General features: G+C 34.6%; 1 protein-coding gene across 1 annotated transcript in view; it reads right to left on the reverse strand.

The window, feature by feature from the left end:
* SLC9C1 (solute carrier family 9 member C1) overlaps nt 1-20537 on the reverse strand; it is a 93188-nt gene that overhangs the window by 65138 nt on the left and 7513 nt on the right. Inside the window, exons 6-9 of the mRNA XM_039856846.1 lie at nt 11841-12006; nt 9342-9467; nt 6114-6275; nt 2465-2564 (exon numbers count right to left, since the gene is read on the reverse strand). Of these exons, the coding sequence (XP_039712780.1) occupies nt 2465-2564; nt 6114-6275; nt 9342-9467; nt 11841-12006 (554 nt within the window). The remainder of the gene's footprint in view (nt 1-2464; nt 2565-6113; nt 6276-9341; nt 9468-11840; nt 12007-20537) is intronic.

The following is a 20537-nucleotide window of genomic DNA, read 5'->3' on the forward strand; positions in this document are numbered from 1 at the left end:
TATATATATATATACAGTCGTCCCTTTTCTTCTGCACGTGCCTTATCCCATTCCCCTTTGCAAATTTGGATCTTTGAATTCTCCCTTTTTCAGTCACTGTTGTCTCAATTTGTCCCTATGTATGCTGAACATTCATTACTATCTTGTTATAACAAATCTCTTCTTATTTTGAAGCTTATAATGCCCTGTTTACAGTAAGGGTTGCACTCCTCTGCTTCTATCTGCCTGCTAGTCACCTTACCTCTAATAGTGTATTTTTGTTGTTGTTATTTTGTTTTAGGTGAGCTGATCCCTTTCAGTATTTCCTGTATTGCAGGACTTTTAATGGAGAATTCCCTCAATTTTTGTTTGTCTGGAAAGGTCTTGATTTCTCCTTCATATCTGAAGGAGAGCTTAGCTGGATACATTATTCTAGGCTGGTAGTTCCTTTCACGTAATAGTTTAAATATTTGGTTCCATTCCTTTCTGGCTTGTAAGGTCTGTGCTGAGAAGTCCGATAATAATCTAATGGGTTTTCTTCATATGTTACCGTTTTCTTCTCCCTGACTGCCCTGAGAATTCTGTCTTCATCGTTGATTTTTGACAACTTTAATACAATATGTCTTGGTGAAGGCCTTTTTGGGTTGAGATAATTGGGTGTTCTGTTGACTTCTTGAATTTCAAGCTCCAACTTATTCCTTAGATTAGGGAAATGCTTTCTGGTCCCTGCTCCTTTTCCTCACCTTCAGTAATGCCCATTATTCTTGTTTCCTCTCCTGATGGTATTAGCTAGTTCTTGTATTTCTCTTTCACTATATTTCATTCTTCAGTTTCTCTCTTCTTCCTTCTGATTTCTAGATTTTTGTCTTCGCTATCACTGATCCTTTCCTCCACTTGGTCGTCTCTATTTCCCAGGCTTGCTATTTCATTTTTCATCTCTTACAGTGTGTTCTTTATCTGCAGAAGGTCTATTCAGTTCTTCTTGAGGGTTTCAATCTCCTTGCTCTGCTTATCTAGTTTTTTTTTTTTAATTTGAAATTGTTGATATGAGTTGTTTTGGATTTCACTGAATTTTTTCAGAAGTACCATCCTGAAGTCTCTGTCATTTAAGTCGTTTATTTCTATGTCTGTAAGTTATATTCTGGAGATTTTTCTCTTTCTGCGATGCCTTGTTACCTTGGTTGTTCATGATGTTTAATGGACTGTTTCTCCACCTGGACATTAATGGAAGTGTATTCTGTTGTTTTTCCAGAAAGAAGATTGATTAAATAAAGGTCTCTCTTTAGCCCACTGCAAAGAAGATGCTCTTCTTTTGGATTCCAGTAGGTGGTGTCTAAGCTTCTTGGATCCTTAGCAGTTTTGGTAGTGTTTGCTCAGATTCCCGTGGGGCTCCATGGTGATCTAGTCTCTCAGAGGGCACGGGGGAGGGGCCCTCTGGGTCTGGGGTTGGGGGCTGCGGCTCAGCCTCGCTTTTGCAACCGGGGCCGGTAAAAATCAGCGGTTGTTTCTCTGCGGTCCAGCCCCACTTCTCTGCTTTCTGCCTTGATGACTGGGCCCTCTGGTCGGCTGTGTATAAGCCCTAGTACTTCCAGGCAGGGTTGTTCAGGGAAGTCCTCTCTCTCCTTCATCCCTCCCCCTCCTTCTACAGGGAGCTCCAGTGACTGCGAAAGGCAGCTTCTTTATTACTCTCGGTCCACCACCAGACACTCGGGGTTCTGACCTGTGATAACTCTTATGTGCAGATCCCATGCTCAGTCGTAATGGTGTGCAGTTTGGGTGTTTTTTGTTGAGTTTTAGATGTTCAGCTTATTGTTGTTTCAAGGGAAGAGATCTAGGGACGTCTCTCACCCCGCCATGTTTCCGCCAAATCCCCATACTTTTTTTTTTATAACACTGCTAATCTTCCTTAACTGCCTTAGCTTGATCTCTTAATTTGCTTTACATAGCATCTCTTCATTGTACTTATTCATTGTCTTTTATTCTAATAGCAGTGCCATGTTGAGCCATGTGGAAGCCTGTGGCAAAAGGAACTATTGATCTTATCTATATTTTAAATGTTTATATCTTCACCGTGGATTTTTGCATTAATTTAAAAAAAATTTTCGTTAAAATGTTATCTTTATTATTGAGTTTTTTGATACCTTCTTAAATTTTGTACCTGAAATGAGTGCTTCACTTCACTTACCTTAATCCTGGCCTCATCTAGTGGATTAAAGTGGAATATACCAAGTAGATAGTAAGTGCTTTGAGGGAATTTGTGGGAAAATAGAACCAACATGAACTCAAGATGAGGTTATAACTTTTGCTTATAATTAGAGGAGTAGAAGACACAGGCGATAGAGTTTTTCACAAAGTTTTTTTTTTCTACTGGGTAGTTTTCAAGCCAGTATCTTATTTTGACCATGTAGATGTAGATGTAGTTACTATTAGAAAAAATTATAGCTTTTAATTGGTAAAACGAAGTAAAAATATGCTAGCCACTCACTTGAGAAGTAGTGATTCAACTCCTGGTTTAAAACTTGTAGAATTTAAAAAAAGTCCCATAATTGCCAGCGTGACTATTCCAGACATTCCAACTAGCTCACCTGTTTTTAAAAAGAAATAAATATAAAGTATTAATTTAACATTGACAGTGGCACAAATTTTACCACAGATTAAAATATCAGATATCTTGAAAGTACGGTGACTTTATACAGAGGCTACCCTACTTGGTTTCAACTGGATACTATTATAAATTATTAACACCACCCATCATCATTCTTCCTCTTCAAGTTCACATGCAACTGTGTAGTAAAGTCTGTACTAGACATCCTTACACTGCTTTGACTTCAGACCATTGGCAACAATATGGAGCTCACAAAACTCTTCACTGGACCTAGTGAAGCTATAGGAACTTCCAAAGGTCTAATGTTTACAGAGGGGCTCTGGTCGAATAAAGGAGAAGTGAGCTAATAAGTTCTTTATGGACTAGCCTATTTCATATGCTTTCTTCTTGGGAGGCAGTAGTAGATACAAGTTTGACTTTGTGACAGGTCTTAGGGAGTTGAGCCAGTAAAAACCCAATATGAATCTACTTCCTCATTTTAGTTTTGTTTTGGTGCATTTACTGTGGGCAAATAAAAAGGTTAAAGAACTGTAGCATATTCTTAAAAGTAGTTCTAGTAGAGTTATCCGCCCCCCTAGCTTATGAAAGTAGAATATTATCATTGTGAAAAATTCAAATAATATGATACAGTATAGAGATTATATATATTAAAAAAAAACACCAGTAATTCTACTGACATTACATCAGATATAATTTAAATAAATTTTTAATTGGAATTTCTATTAGGGAGAGAACTGTCTTCACCTAGAAGAAATAATTTGATTAACAAATTGAGAATAGAGAATGAGATCCAAAAGGCAGCTTTAAGCAATAAAGGATGCTCACTGAATTTCCATATTGGAGACAAGTGCTAAAAATTAAGCAGGGAACATGAAAAAGTGGGGAAATAAAGTAGTTATCAGATCTCATGGAACCATGAACTATATAATGTAACTTTTCCTGTGAGCTCTCCTTGTCTCCATCTTAGTAAGGACCAGAAACTGTGGCATATTTAAGAGGAGGAAGCAGATATCATGAGGAAAGAAACTAGAAAATTTTAGAAATTATAAGGAGATCTTAGGGTTTTCATAGGCTATAGAATTGTGAATTTGATATATTTGGATAAAGATCTTTGGGAGGAATGGAGTATCCAATGAACACTCACAGTGGCATACCTCTAACATTCATATACACAACTAAAGTCACACATAAAAAACTACAATGGGCTTATACAGTAATATGATTCTGTAATGGGCTTCTTTTTCTTAATTTAATGTTTAGCAGATATTGTTCTAATGAATAAAAATAAAACTTTTGTTTTAATATTAAATAACTAGATATATAACTTTTATCATATTGCTATATTAAATTGTCATATGTGTGCCTTCTGTTTCTTTGGTTTACTTTGTATTTATTACACCATTGTAATTTAATTACTGTAGTCTTATTAAATGTTTAATTCCTACTTAAATTGGAAAAGTTCTTCACTTTTTAAAAAATTGTCTTGCTTATGCTCAGAGAAACTTTTATTGTTTTGTAAAATTTCAATGCCCCCCCCAAAATTTTTAGCATTGTGTGATTCAGATTCTGATACATTTTAATATGATGAAATTAATATTATTATTACATGATTGAATCTTCTTTTTAGAGATGGAAAGTTACAGGTTTGATATTCTTTATTTTAGTTCTGGCCAGAAATGGTACCTAACCAAAAAACTAACACTTTAGTTAGTCATTTTTGAATCATGAAAAAGGAAACTGAAGATAGAGGTACTTTAAGATCAAGTTCTGGACTAGTCATTGTAACTTGTTTGGTAATGGTAAAATTTGGAAAATATCACAACTACCTCGAAGGTACTCAGAGTGATTTAATATTATAAACATTAGATTTATATTTACTTTGTATCTTATATTCATGAATTTCTGTCCTAGAAGTTTTCTAAATGTTTATTGAGGCATCTTGACTAAAAGTTTAAAATTATTTCCAACACTTAATATTGAGGTTATATCCACTTACTAAATAATATTAGAGGGAATTTATTTGCTGAAATATATTTTTGTAGGAATTTAGGTACACATAGTAGTACATGATAAATGTATTTGTACTGACAGATCATTTCCTCACTGTCTTATTCATTAACTTGATCCTGTAACATCACTAGATTATAATTGACTATAATTCACTGAATGGTTAGGAAAACTCAAGATCCAATGTTCTGCCTTTCTTTCTTCAGGCATAAAAATAATGAATCCTGTTACTCTAGCACTTCCAAAGAGAAGTTTGTTCTTTGTCTCAATTTATTCAAATTTTATACTTCTCAGTAAACTTTTGTAGTTTTCTGTTTAGGTCTAAACTTCTTGTTAAATTTATTCCTTAATATTTTATAACTTTTTACCAATGTAAAGAGAATCAAAATTTTATTATATTTTCTAACCAGTTATGGCTGGCTTAGATGAACACAACTGATTTTTTTTCTGTATATTAACCCTTATTGAGCAACCAAAGAGCCTTGCTGGCTTAGTTTATTTTCATGGGTTTTCTATATAATCTAAAGTGATGTAACTAATGTAACCATTTTATCTTTCAAAATATGTATAAATTTTTCTCTTTTTTTCTAATTGTTAGCTAGAGTTTTCAGAACTATTTTTAATTATAGATATGAGAATAAGGCAACACGTTCTTATTCCTAAATGTAATGGAAAGACATAGTATAAATTGGTAACTGGGTATTATCACACATGCCAACTCCGAATCATTTGCAGAGCTGTCTGAAGAGCTGGGCCGAACATGATTCTGAGGCTGTATCAGGAAACAATGATACAGCTAATTTTACATACCTGTCATATTTCTGTGAGAAGGGAGTGGTGATAAATGAATTAATAATATTAATAGATTTTCTAATATTTAACCTTATTTGGTCTGTGACTTCTATTTTTATTTCCTTTTTGATCTTAGAGTTACCAAGAAAAGTATATTTCATTTTAGGCAGTTAGAATGATTATTTTTCAAGACCATCCTTTTGTAGTTGGTATTGAATTGCATTGTGGTTGAGCAATGCTTGGAGTTTTATTGAAATGTTCTTGTAGTCTAGTTTATTTCTGTAAATGGTCTACAGGTATATGTAAAGGATACGCATTCTGTTTTGGGAGGTAAATCTTTATATATCTTATTAATATCTTATTAACCATGCTTTTAAGGGTTTTAAAAAAACCTTTAGATAGCCATAATAATTTTGTGTCCAATTGCTATAAAATTACCTGGAAAAGGCATGCTAAAATATTTCATTGTAATAATAATTTTGTTAGTTTTTTTTTCTGTCTTTTATAAGGGTATATTTACTTTATATATTTTGGCATATTGTTTTCCGTTGTATAAATACAAATATTTTGATCTCTTTTCATAGATCATTTTAACATAATAGTCCTTCCAGATCAGCTGAATTTTTTTTCTTTGCTAACTTGCCTGGTATGTTTATTTTCAATTTTTATTTTGATATCTTTATTTTGAATTTTCCTGTCATTTAAAAGTAGACATAAACCCCTCACTTACAAATAAAAAAGATGAGGTACAGAAATGAAAAGCTGAGACTTATGTGATTGACATCATCACCCAAAATAGTAGACATCCACAACTGAATCATTTTTGAACTTAGAATTCCAAACAAGAAACTTGCTAGATAACATGACCATATTTCATTCACGATTTCATGGGCTGCAAGAAAGGAGAGTAAAAAGAAATAGTTAATAGAACTTAGTCTTAATTTTAAGTGATGCTCTGGATCAACTTTTTGTTATTATCTTTAAAAATAGGGCATTCATTGCCTTTAGGGTAGATGTAGAGTATATTCTTATCCCCAAATTGAAAGAATTTCTTTTCAAATGCTGAAAGTCACACTTACATTTGTAAAATTCAGTCAGTTTAGTTTAAGAGCTTTTTTTCAGTCCTCATTAAGGAATATATATTTATTCCATGCCAAACATTGTAATAATTTTGAAGATACAGAAATGAATAAGAAGTAAAAAGTCTCTAAACTCATGGCACTTATATTCTTGATCTAATGTAACACACACAAGAAATACAGAAAAAGAAATGTCTGAGGGTCCCAACTGAGTGAATCTCCTGTATTGTCTTGGCCTGCCCAATCAACCAGTTTCTTAATTTTGAGCCTTTCATTATTTCTCATTTTTTCCCTGATAAATAATGTTGTAATGTATATTTCTGTACATAAACTTTCGTAATCCTCTGATTACTTCCTTAGACCCCAGAAGTGGAATGATGCACTAAAGGATAATTTCTTCTTTATTGATATTGTTATATTTTGCTAAGTGTCTTTCTACAATCATTATGATGCCCCTCCTAGGACAACAGGAAGTCTAAGTCCTTGGTAAGCTTGTTCACTGGAATCAGGCATGCCTTCCCACCTTTATAACTATAACAATAATTACTACGAAAATTATTGATTCATAATTGTGTCAATTGGTATCAATTAAATATAAATAAAATGTCAGTAAGGTTCATCAAGTTTCTTTATTTCTTAAAGGAAAATTTTCTTTTAAAGCTATTAAAAATTAGGAGAAGAAAATAGGTTCACTATTCTCCTCCTACAGCAGAGCTTTTATTATTATAACTGTTACTATTATTGTTTTAATAGGATGATTGCTTATAATTTTTACTCCTCTTAAACCCAAACAAACACAGAATTATGTTCCATTAATTATTATAAAAATTATGAGGCAAGCTCTGTGAAAGCAAGGACTATTATGTTCATGGCTGAATCACCATGGCCTAGAATAGAAACTAACACATAATACGTACCAATAAATAATTGTTGGATTAATGAATTTATGAACTTCCACATCAATCCCTTTCTTTTTTCCACTTTTCTTTTTTCTATTTTTCCCAGTGAATATCAAGAAAGTTCTCTTGATTAGACCGTAGATGTCATCTCTGATAATTGTCATCCCTGAAATTCTGTGGTCAATATTTACTGTCTTAAACAGGGCCTGATAGAATACTAGACCAGGTTTAGAGGCTGAACATGAATCTTTGTGACTAGTATGTAAGACTGTACTTTGCATTTTTCAGTTTCCCCCAAGGGTGGTCCTTGAGTTTTTAAAATGCTTCTGAATATAGATATTTCTTTTTTGATCATCTTAGTCATCTTCAGGAAGGACTTATCTGTAGGAAGTTTTATGGCAAAAGCCCCTGGTTACTATTTTGTGTCACCTCCTCTTGTACTCTAGATTTTGGAGGAGGTTGTATGTGTGTGGTGGTTTGGCTTTCCCACACATTTGGTACATATGAAGCATTTGAAGAAGATGTACGTTCCTGTGCTAAATTGAGGTTCTAGGTTCACCACAGATGTCCCAAGCTGCCATGGCCTGGGTAAACAGAGCAAGGCTAAAGGCAAGTACTTCTTATGTCAAAGTAGGGTGACTGTCCATCATCTGGACCAGCTCCCTTGAGAAAGACATGAGAGGAAATGATGGTCCCCTGAATGGGTATTCTTGGAAAAGAGAGTTTTTAATTCTAAGTGTTAGGCATTGATTATAAATATGTAAGGCATGATGGGTCAGAACAGAGGTAAACAGGGTTCTTGGCTGCCCAACGATGAAGGATACTCCAGGGACATGGAAAACAATGATGACTAAAACTCCTCGAGTGGTTAGTAATGTAATTTGGATTTTGCTTAATTGATGGGGACAGGGGGTAGTAGAAGGATCCCACTTCAACATAAGAGATTACTAGGCATCAGATATACTAGATGTACAGACCCCTTGATATACTAGAACATGGTCTGGAAGCACCTCTTAAACACTTTTTTTCAGAGGGTAGGGAGGTGGAATGAGATAATGCTGCAGAAAGCCTTAGAACACAGAAGACATCCAGTGGATGAAACAGTATACATATATCAGCAATTTTCTCCAGAAGACTGTAATCATTGCTTTTCCAAAAATTGTACATATGGCAATGCAGTAAAAAAGATAAATTACTTCTTGGTGTTATTACAGAAATATTTGACTTTGTAGACACCCTTTAAAGTAGTGTGGACCCCTCTCAGACTACATTCTGAGAAGGTATGTGTTTTAATCAGGGGAGGCACATAAGATGCTGCTGGGGGTACTGATAACACTATACTTTTGTTTTGAGTGATAATTACACATCCATAGACTTTATGTCATTCATTACAGTGTACACATATCATTTATTTTCTATACACACATACGATAAAGGAAAAAAATACTTATGGTAAATGAGTTCATGGGCACCTTGCAATCCTTCTGCTTACTGCTTTCAGGCCCTGTAGCTGGTTATATAACTCACACTTCCTCCCTGAGTTGATAGCTTTCTATGTTGCCTGCAGAGACATAGTACAGGGGAAAGGCAAGAAAAGGTGCCTCCTCTCATCACTGGTGGATGCATTACTTGTCTTATTATGATTTCATCTTCAACTCATAAACTACATCTCTCATTCCCGTTGGTAAGCATTCTGATTCAGCCTAGGCCTGTGGAAGGCTGCTTTTATAAGCATCCTCATTAAAAGTCCCAACCTAGCCTCACAGCAAAACCACGACGATAATTAAATTAGGGATGGTTTTTGCAAATACATGTAGTGCTTTTTATAGTGCTTGGCAAAAGGTAAATCCCTGTACTAATACTCATGAGTATGCTTGTACAAGCATAACTTATGGTAAGATATTATAAACTCCATGTCAGCTCTCAGAAAATATAAGATTTTGATTTTAAGAAATTAAGAAGAAAAAAATAGGCCCTTACCTAAGGAATGGTTCATGTGTTTCAAGTTGACATTAATCTCCATAATACTAGCAAACAAAGTAAAAGTTATTATAGAGGTAATCAGACTTTCTCCATTAATTAAATCGACGAGGACTTTAGAAAGACCTATGAAAGGGAAAATATTTTCTTTAAGATGGGAAAATCTTTATTAATATTAAACAATAAAATTTTATTGGCAAGCAGAATATTCTTAGCTATGAATTTATATTACATACTTTGCCTACATACTTAAATAACTTTGATCATTTTTGAAAAAACTCCCTTCAAGGAATCTTAAGAATATGCCAAATTAACTGTGCTTGATTACGGTTTATGTAATTGAGGTAATCAACTAGAGCTCTGTTTCAAAGCACAAATAAAAACATAAAATTACTTTCAATTCAGTTATTTGGTCTATATAAATACACACATCATGTATTTAGGGCAATATAAAAAATGATCATGTAAGGACAAAGTAAATTCATAAACCAAGACTTTATAAAACTTTACCTAAATGAAGAATTAAGGCAATTGTCCAAATAATTTCACTATAATAGAAATTGCCTGATTTTCCCATACATTCTTTTCAATGGTTTTAGAAATCGAGCTCCATGAACAAAGAGCATCCTGATATTATCTATTCCATCCTAATTTTCCTCTATTTATGATAATGTTCTGTTAACATATTCGTTAATTATCATTTTTCTCAGTTACTAAATATTCCCATAGTGGCAAAACTATAATTTTGAGCACCTTTAATGATTTTCTAAATTGCCATAGGAAGGAAATGTTATTACATGGTAAAAGCTCTTCTTGTGAACCATTCATTTTATAGCTGTGATCAAAACCTAACACAGTAAGTACGCCCTTGGAAAAAAAGCCAAGGCAGTCTGTTCTTGTGAAAACTCAATTGCCTTGATGATCCAATTCCTCACCTGTCCCTCCATCTCTGCCCTTTACAGTAAGGCTTCACAGTTGCTTTCACCAAAAAGATCCATTCTTGTTTTGTTATGAAACTTGATGCAAGCAGAGTCTTGAGAAAGATTTCTGCTTCCTCTCTCTTGAACCCTTGCCACCATTATGGCAGCATTCCCTGGCTACCCTACTGGATGCATGTGAGAAATATATGGAAGAAAGGTGGATCCTTCTAACTGAGGCTATCCTAGATTGGCCTCCAGCTGATCCTTCAGCTGCCTGTAGATTCATTAGTGAGCCTAGCCAAGATCAGCAGAGCACAGCCCATATCATCAGAACTTCCAGACTCATGAAAAATAATAAATAATTATTGTTTTAAGCCACTGTGCTTTGGAGTTGTTCCTTACTCAGAAAAACCTAACTGATGCTGTCGTATAATTTTTCCATTTTAGAACATGGAATTATAAGAAAATGTAAATATTAGGAAATAAATAATATACATGGTGGCATAAGAGGAGTCAACAGATCATAAAGAGCTCAAGATAATGTGAATATACACATATATTTTATTCATTGACCTGGGCATATTTTTTTCTTTTCTTCTCTTTTTTTCTTGAGAATAAAATTTAAAAATATAAAAACCTTGCTTTGAAAACTCAGGCAAAAATGTTTCCAAGAGGCACTCAGAGAGTCCTGTAGAGGTGAAGTTAAATGATAGATGCTGATACTTCTTTCTTCTAAACTCTTACCTCACAATCTTAATCTTCCTGTTTTGAAGACTTGGCTTTCCTTTATTTATATAGATACACTTAATGTGTCTCCCCTACTCTATTTCTACTTGCTTCAGATAGCTTATATTCCTTTAACTGGCCATAAAATAAAAAGTGTATGTTTGCATGCACACATGCATGTGTGTGCCATATTAAAATTCTATTTCAAAACAAATGTTCCATTTCTCATTATTAAAAAGTGACTGGAGGAAAACAAATCAGGTTATTTATTTATTTAATTTTTTAATAAGGCTCTTGGATTTTCAATGGATTATGTTGACTTGATATTTTACTTTTAAATACATATTTTTTTCTCCTAAAATAGTGCACACTGAAAACACTGTGCAATTAGTGATTTTATTGTTTTGTATTTTTCAGGCTTTTAGTTCAAATGGTGACAATGACTCCAAAGGCAACTTTTAAAAAATAAATGGCATTATTCTAATGACAGTGTTTTCAAAAAAAAAAGAGGTGTTGGGCAATAGAAATGTCACCACAGTGTATATACAGTATTGTAAAGCCCTCAGATCTGTTAGTTCAAAGTAGAAGGATGTATAAAGTCAAGGATTCCAAATAATCTCCTGTTCTATTTCACAAGTGGATATAAGACTTTAAAAAATATCTACTGAGTAAGTCCATCATTGACATTTCATTCTGTTCTAAGCATCACCATTGCATTTCTATGTTCAATCTCAAATGCCCTAGTACTCCATTTTACATTGCGAAAGCTATAGTGAACAAAAGATCTTAAAACTAAACAAGTTAAATACAGAATATGATGTTTTAAATATAGGAAAAATATATATATACCTACCAAGGTCTCTTATAGCAGCTGCAGTCAGCATGGGATCTGAACTCAAAAGGATAGTTGAAAATAAGAACTGTGAGATGGTATTCAAATATAATTTATTCACAGATGCCAGATACCAAAAAATTAAGGTATAATTTATTGCAAAGCCAGGAATTGTAATTAAAAGTATCTGCAAAAAATTTTTACAGATAGGAAAATCAGATCCCTTTTATTTCTTTTTCAAAAGCAAATAATCAAGATTATTGGAGATGTATAATCATACTCAGTTCATCAAGGAAAATTTAAGTTTTCTTATTTAATAGCTATGTGCATATAACTCTGGAAATGAAAGGCAAATATTGCAATGAGATTCTTAGGACCTAAGAAATACTATATTATAATTTAAAAGGAACTTTTAATTTTCTTGATAAGGCCATTGAGTATACTATACACGCACACACACACACACACGCACACACAAATATATATACATTTAACTATGCATAACATATGACACATAGCTTATTAACATAGGAAAAGCAACAAAGATAAAAAGAAAAAGAAAATAAGATAACAAAAATAATGTTAAGAAATGGCAGAGGACTATAAAAAAAGATGGGAAATTAAATTCTGTTATTTTAGGACCAAAACTCTACTTACTTTCTGCCTTCCCACCATTGCCACCTACTTTTATTCTACCTCTGGTGGCTATTTAGCAAGATTTTACCCCCAAATATATTTGAGGAAATGTAGTGATTGTGCCTGAAGTTACCTGTAAGAATGCAGGACTGTACCCCCATGTTCACTGTAGTATTTTTTAGAATAGCCAAGGCATAGAAACAACCTTAAGTGTCCATTGATGGATGAATGGATAAAGATAATGTGATATATGTATACACATATATACATGCCATGGAATATTAGTCTTAAAATAAAAGAGAAAATGTTGCCATTTGCAACAATGTGGATGGACCTTGAGGGCATTATGCTAAGTAAAATAAGTCAGGCAGAAAAGTCAAGTACTATAGACCTTAGGTATGTGTATGTGTGAAATCTCAAAACTCTGAATTCATAGATACAAAAAACAGATTTATGGTTGCCAGAGGAGGGAGGCGTGGGGTGGGGAAAATTGGTGAAGGGGTCAAAAGGTACAAACCTCTGGTTATAAAATAAATACATCCTGGGGATGTTATGTACAGCTTGGTGACTATAGTTAACACTACCATATTGTATATTTGAAAGTTGCTAAGAGAATAGGTCTTAAAAATCTCATCATAAAAAAAAATGTGTAACTATGTGAAGTGGTAGATATTAATTAGATTTATTTTGATGGTCATTTAAAAATATATACAAATATAAAATCATTATGTCGTACACCAGAAACTAATATATTGGTACAGTTAATTATCTCAGTTAAAATAATAGAATAAAAAGAATAATTGTAAGGGTTTCATAATGATGTTGAAAAATGTTCTTACAGCCAATATTACATAAAAACAGCAATATAAAAAAATGAGTTTTGTGACTAAACCTTATTACACATCCTTAATACTTCTTTAGAATTTCAATAATTAAAATTAAAAACATACATTACTTTTAGGGCCTTCCATAGAGATTACTAAATTGCTCTCCAAAAAAGGTTCACCAACAAATACAGCCATCATCAATGTAACAATCACTCCTATTTACATCAATTCTCCAGAGGCAAATCCCTCTCCATGGGGTCAGCCACCGCAAAGCAGATCATGGCCAATCCTCACAGCCAGTAAGCCTGGAGGTCAATCCTACTCACTGATGTGCCAACAGCAATCAAGGCTCAACTACAACATGAAGGCACACACAACACACAAGGGACACTCCTGGAGCATCTGGCTCAGATGACTAGGGAGACTTCGCCATGGGGCCCACAGGACACCTACTACAAACAGCCACCCTGCCAAGACTGGGAGATGTAGCATGTCTATCTAATACATAGAAACAAACACAGAGAGACAGCCAAAATGAAGAAACAAAACAAACAAATAAACTAACAAACAAAATAGAAAACTTAAGAAAACGAAATAAATGAAGTAGAGGCAAGCAATCTACCAGATATAGAGTTCAAAACACTGGTTATAAAAATGCTCAAAGAAATGCAAATTAAAACCACAATAAGATATCACCTGACACCTGTCAGAATGGCTATCATCAATAAATCAAAGAACGACAAGTATTGGAGAGGATGTGGACAAAAGGAAACAATAATACACTGTTGCTGGGATTGCAAATTGGTAAAGCTGCTATAGAAAACAGTCTGGAGCTTTCTCAAAAAATTAAAAATGGATCTACCTTTTGACTCAGCAATTGCACTTCTGGGCGTTTATCCAAAGAAAACCAAAACGATAATTTGTAAAGATCTATGCACTCCTGTGTACATGGCAGCACAATTTACAATAGTCAAGATATGGAAGCAACCTAAATGCCCATCAGCAGATGATTGGATAAAGAAGTTATGGTTCATATATACAATGGAATATTACTCAGCCATTAAAAAAATGAAATCCTACCATTTGCAATGACATGGTGGACCTAGAGGTTATTATACTGAGTGAAATAAGTCAGAGAAAGATAAATACCATATGATTTCACTTATATGAGGAATGTAAAGAATAAAAAGAACAAACTAATAAAAAACAGACTCACAAATATAGAGGACAATCTGGTGATGGCCAGAGGGGGTTGAAGGGCTAGAAGAAAGGGGTGAAAGATTAAAGAAATACAAATTAGTAAGTGATAGAAGGTCATGGGGATGGGGAGCACAGCATAGGAAATGTGGTCAGCATTAATGTAATGGCTAGCTGTAGAGCCAGAGGAGAGAAAGAGCAATCAGGGGGATCATTTCATTAACTATATAAATATCTAACCAATGTACTATATACTTGAAACTAATAAAAAAGTAATAAAAAAAACCCACAAACAAACCTGGTACTGGCATAATAACAAATAAACAAACCTAGTACTGGCATAAAAACAAACAAACAAACCTGGTACTGGCATATGGGTTGGTGGAACAGAATAGAAAGCCCAGAAATAAACAAACACCTATATGGTCAAAGGAGGGAAGAATAGACAATGTGGTAAAGATAGTCTATTAAATAAATGGTGTTGGAGAACTAGACAGTTACATGCAGAAAAATGAAACTAGACCACCTTCTTATACCATGTGCAAGAATAAACTCAAAATGGATTAAAGACTTAAATGTAAGACCCAAAACCATAAAACTCATAGAAAGAAACATAGTCAGTAAACTCTGACATTGTTCTTAGTAATATTTTTAATGATGTATCTCCTTGGGCAAGGGTAACTAAAAGAAAAAATAAGCAAATGGGACTACATTAAACTAAAAACATTTTGCACAGCAAAGGAAACCATCGAACACAAAAAAAAAACAAAAAGACAACCTACTAACTGGGAGAAGATATTCACCAATAATACTTCTAATAAGGGGTTAACATGCAAAATGTGTAAAGAATTCACACAACTGACCATCAAAAAACCCTAACAATTCAATTAAAAAAAATGGGCAGAGGATCTGACTAGACATTTCTCCAAAGAGTACATACAGATGGCCAATAAACATATGAAAAGATGCTCAACATCGCTAATCATCAGAGAAATGTAAATCAAAATCACAATGAGATATAACCTCACACCTGTCAGAATGGTCATCATTAAATCAACAAACAACAAGTGGCAATGAGGATGTAGAGAAAATGGAGCCCTTGTACACATTTGGTGGGGTTGCAAATTGGTGCAGCCACTATGGAAAACAGTATGGAGGTGTCTCAAAAAGCTAAAAATAGAAATACCTTATGACCCAGGAATTCCACTTCTGGGTATTTATCTGAAGAAACCTAAAGCACTAATTCAAAAAGATAAATGCTCTCCAATGTTCATTGTGGCATTATTTACAATAGGCAAGATATGGAAGCAACCTAAGTGCCCATCAATAGACGATTGGATTAAAAAGAATTGGTACGAAAGGCACCTAAAAATAGCATAGATGATAGAGGCTTTGTTCATCCCTCTTACAACCACATCAAAGTTGGCATAGAAACATGGAGCAAACAGCAAGCAAAGTTGCCTGAGATCTAGATGAACAGAACCACTAAAACTAGGGAGAGAAATAATCAACCTGCAAAGGTAGGAGGGGGAGAAGACCAAGTGGCTGAGTGGGACGGAGGCAACAGCAGCTGCAGTTGGTATCTGCAGATGCCTCTTAAAGGGTTTGTGTCCGCGAGTGGACTTTCATGGTGACAGATCTGCTTGCTCTAAGCACCAGCACCTGGTTGCCTGTTTGGGGGGCACTAGGGACTTATAGGGGGACACTGATTTGTTGGAATGAGGGCCAGAGGCAAGGCTTTCTCCAAGGCAAAAGTGTGGGTGGTATCAATTGTTCCTTTGTTGAGCACCCCCTCCACCTCCTCACAGTGCGTAGATGCAGCACCGCCATAGCTGAGACATTGTCAAACTGAATAACACAGGTTGCTCTGCCCAGAGGATTCCCAGAAACTCCACCTCCCCCAACTCACAGCCCTATCCAAGACACATTCAGTTGTATTCTGGGTGAGTCTGGTCCTCCTTACTGAGCCAATGCCAAGACCCACACTGGTGGCAGCTGGCCTCGGTTATTGGTGTGGCAACTATAAGCACAGTATCTGTGGATTGCTTGCTGAATCTTAACAGGTGGTCCCAGAGGAGCACAGGCTGGAGCTAAATTAAGCCTGCAGCTGAATCTCTCTCAAGACTGTGCCACTGGACACCAATTACACAAAGACACACTAATAATACCGGGAGATTTAGGAGTTTTACTTAGCACATAAAAAAAAAGACACATAAAGGCAGTCAAAATGAGAAGACAAGCAGAAACCATATGAGAGAACAGAAAGAGATCCAGAAATAATGGAGTCAAGTAATCTAATAGATGCAGAGTTTAAAACACTGGTTATAAAGATGCCCGATGAACTAATGGGAAGTTTAGATGAACTTGGTGAGAATTTTAACAATGAAATAAAAAACATAAAAATGGAAATGGAAATTATAAAAGGGAACCAGTTAGAAACGACGAACACATTATGTGAGATGAAGAGTATATAAGAGAGAATCAACAGAGTGGATAAAAAAGAGGATCAACCACCAATAAAGAGGATTGGGAAGCCAAGGACACCCAATCAGAATGGCAAGAAAAAAGAAGCTGACTATAATAATAATTTAAGGAGCCTATGGGACAAAATTAAATGCAGAAACATCCGGGTCATAGGGGTACCTGACAGGGAACAAGAGGTTGAAGAGATATGTGAAGAAATAATGATGGAAAACTTCCCTAATCTAGTGAAGGAAATAGACATACAACCCCAGGAATCTCAAAGAGTCCCAAAAAAGATGAACCCAAAGAGGCCCACACCAAGACACATTATAATTAAAACGCCAAAGGTTAAATACACAGAGAGACTCTTAAAAGCAGCAAGAGAAAAGCAGTTAGTTACCTACAAGGGAGCACCCATGAGACTGGCAGCTGATTTCTCAAAAGAAACTATGTAGAACAGAAGGGCTTGGCACAAAATATTCAAAGTGATGAAGACCCAGGATCTACAACTAAGAATTCTCTATCCAGCAAAACTATTGTTTAGAGTTGAAGGACAGATAAAGAGCTTCCCAGATAGAAGTAAGCTAAAGGAATTTATCAACACCAAGCCAGTATTACAGGAAAAAATATTGGAGAGACTTTTTTAAGAAGAAAAAAAGTATCAAAAACATGAATAAAGAATGGTAATAACTATATTCATATCAACAAGTACCTCAAATGGAAAAGAATTAACTACTCCAGCCAAAAGATAGGGTGGCTGGATGAATAAGAAAATAAGGCCCCTACAAATGTTGCCTATAAGAGACTTTAGATTAAAAGACACAGACTAAAAGAAAGGGGATGGAAAAAGATATTGCCTTGATGGACCTAGAGGGTATTGTGCTGAATAAAGTTAGTTAGATAGAGAAAGACAAATATCACATGATTTCACATACATGTGGAATCTAAAGAGCAAAATAAACAACAACAACGAAAACAGAAACTAACTCATAGATACAGAGATTACCTTAAGGGCTACTAAATGGGAAGGGGTTGGGGGATGGTGAAAAAGGGCAAAGGGATTAAGAAGTACAAATGGGTAGTTACAAAATAGACATGGAGATATAAAGTGTAGCATAAAGAAAATAGTTAATAATGTTGTAATAAATATGTAGGGGGGAAGAGAGGTATTAGATATGGTGGGGTAATCACTTTGTGAGTTACATAGATCTCTAATCACTATGTTGTACAATTGAAACCAATATGTTATTGTATGCCAACTATAAAAAAGCGACAGTAAACAAGTGAAATTTTAAAAAAAGAATTGGTACAAAATACAGTAAAATATTACTCTACCATAAAAAAAAGAATGAAATCTTACCATTTGTGACAACTTAGATGAACCTGGAAGATATTATGCTAAGTGAAATAAGCCAAACAGAGAAAGACAAATATCATATGATCTCACTTACATTTGGAATCTAAATAACAAAATAAATGAACAAATAAAACAGAAACAGACTCGCAGATGCAGAGAATTAACTGATGGTTGTCATATGGGGGGGCGGTTGGTGGAGAAAGATGAAAAAGGTGAAAGGATTAAGAAGTACAACTTGGTAGTTACGAATAGTTAGGATGAGAAAGTAAAATACAGTATAGGTAATATATTCAATAATATTTTAATAACTATGTATAGTGTCGGGTGAGTGATAGACTATCTGGCGGTGGGGGGGGTGGTCACTTTGTAAATTATATAAATGTCTAACCACCAGGCTGTATACCTGAAACTAATATAAAACAATATTAGTCAACTGTAATTGGGAAAAAAAAATTCTTCAGAGAAGTAAATCAAATGGCATACCCAGGTTTCTGTCTCAGTTTCGGCTACTACATCAGGAAACTCATGTATTTTCCTAATGAAAAAGTAAAGTTCTCATTCCCTCATTTATTATACATTAATTCACCAATTATGCAATGAGTCATACGATATAGGCACAGGAGAGTCATAAACCCAATGAAGTTTTAAAAAAAGAATTCGGAAGAACTAAAATATTAAAAGCATTTCCTTTTGATTATTTAGCTTTTACTTGTACAGAGACACTCATGCAGAATGAGCTGGTGAATGAGCACTGGACTCTAATTCAGGAGGCCCCAGTGTGGGTGCTAGTGCTGAGTGATTTGGGTAAAGTCACTTGATCATACATCACTAACTCAATCTTAGAAATGGAAGAATGATTAAGTGTTTATATGTGCTACTGAGAGGGAGTCTTTGGTGGATAAAGCTTGACAACAGCATCAGGATGGTGAAAGAAAATCAAGGCCCTGTAGATAAGCTACTTCTAGAGCGGTCAAGTTCTCATTTTAAGGTTTTGGTGGTCAGGATTGTTGTATTAACTCCTGTTAGAAGGAACAAATTAAATTGAGGCTCTGAGACAAGAAGATTGAGGGTCAGGAAGCTCAAATCCCTTTTCTTCCACCACATAGCTGTTGTCTATACCTCAAGAAATCACATGGTAAATTGTTTGCAAAAGTAGCTGCAGTAAGTCTGCTTCCTGAATCCATATCATTGGGTTGTTATCTCCCACACTGACTTAGGGTTAGTTATTTGATTCATTTTGGCTACAAGGAATGAGAGCAAACATGATGCAAGTAGAGACTTAAAAAGCAATGGCAAATTAGAGCTTGTCCTTTCCTGCTGTCTGAGACTTTACATCCTTCATGTGAAGAAGCCTGAAGTAACCTAGATGATGAGATATGTGTCACAGTGACAGCTATTGCCTACAGCCAACACTAACAGTACCAACGGACACATGAGTAGTGGGGGATGAGGGGGCGTGCCTCCAGCTCACCCTGCTTCAGCTGACCCTGAGTTGAACAGAGGCTCAGGAGACAGTTCTCCAGAGATCAACTGAATCAGCACAAAATGCTTTGTATCTCTATTCATTCCAATTTCATTTTTTGTTGTCATTTGTCTGAACTCTATTTGTCTGGACTCAATTTATAAAGTGTAGATTGTTCTAATAGTTTTGCTTCTAATATAGTTTAGATAGTGACCTTATATTTACAAAAGTGTTTTGATTACTTTTAAAGAAATGCACCCCTGCTTAAGATCTGAACTATTTTTCCTCAAGGTCTTTCCTTGATGAGGTACAAATATCACATGATTAGAAAAAAAAATCATAATAGTTTGTAAATTAGGGTTATAGTTATTTCTGTAAATATTCTTCTCTGTTTTATTTGTTTTATTTGTATTGTGGGTGTGGGAGTTTTAGAAGGTGAGTATTTAAAAATGTGACTTTTATCAATAATTTCCTTTTATTGGACCTAATATAGTCATAATAGTTTTCTTGTAGCATGTCAGAGTTTAAATGATAACTGCCGTTAAGTTCTGCCATTCATATTTTCATTACTTTTTTTCCTTCATAATTTTTCTTGAGTCTTAAATATTCTAGACAATTGCTAAGATATGGTTTATTTACTAAAATAAAAGGCTGAATTTACTTCTCCCACTCCTCATACATTTTTCCTGTCTTCTTTGTTTTCCAATTTGGAGCAAAATGTTTAAAAATTTGAATACAGCAAAATGTAGTGTTTCATGAGTGAATAATATTATTGA

Source organism: Pteropus medius, unplaced genomic scaffold (genome assembly GCF_902729225.1).
Source record: "Pteropus medius unplaced genomic scaffold, Ma_sr-lr_union100, whole genome shotgun sequence".
Taxonomy (NCBI): domain Eukaryota; kingdom Metazoa; phylum Chordata; class Mammalia; order Chiroptera; family Pteropodidae; genus Pteropus; species Pteropus medius.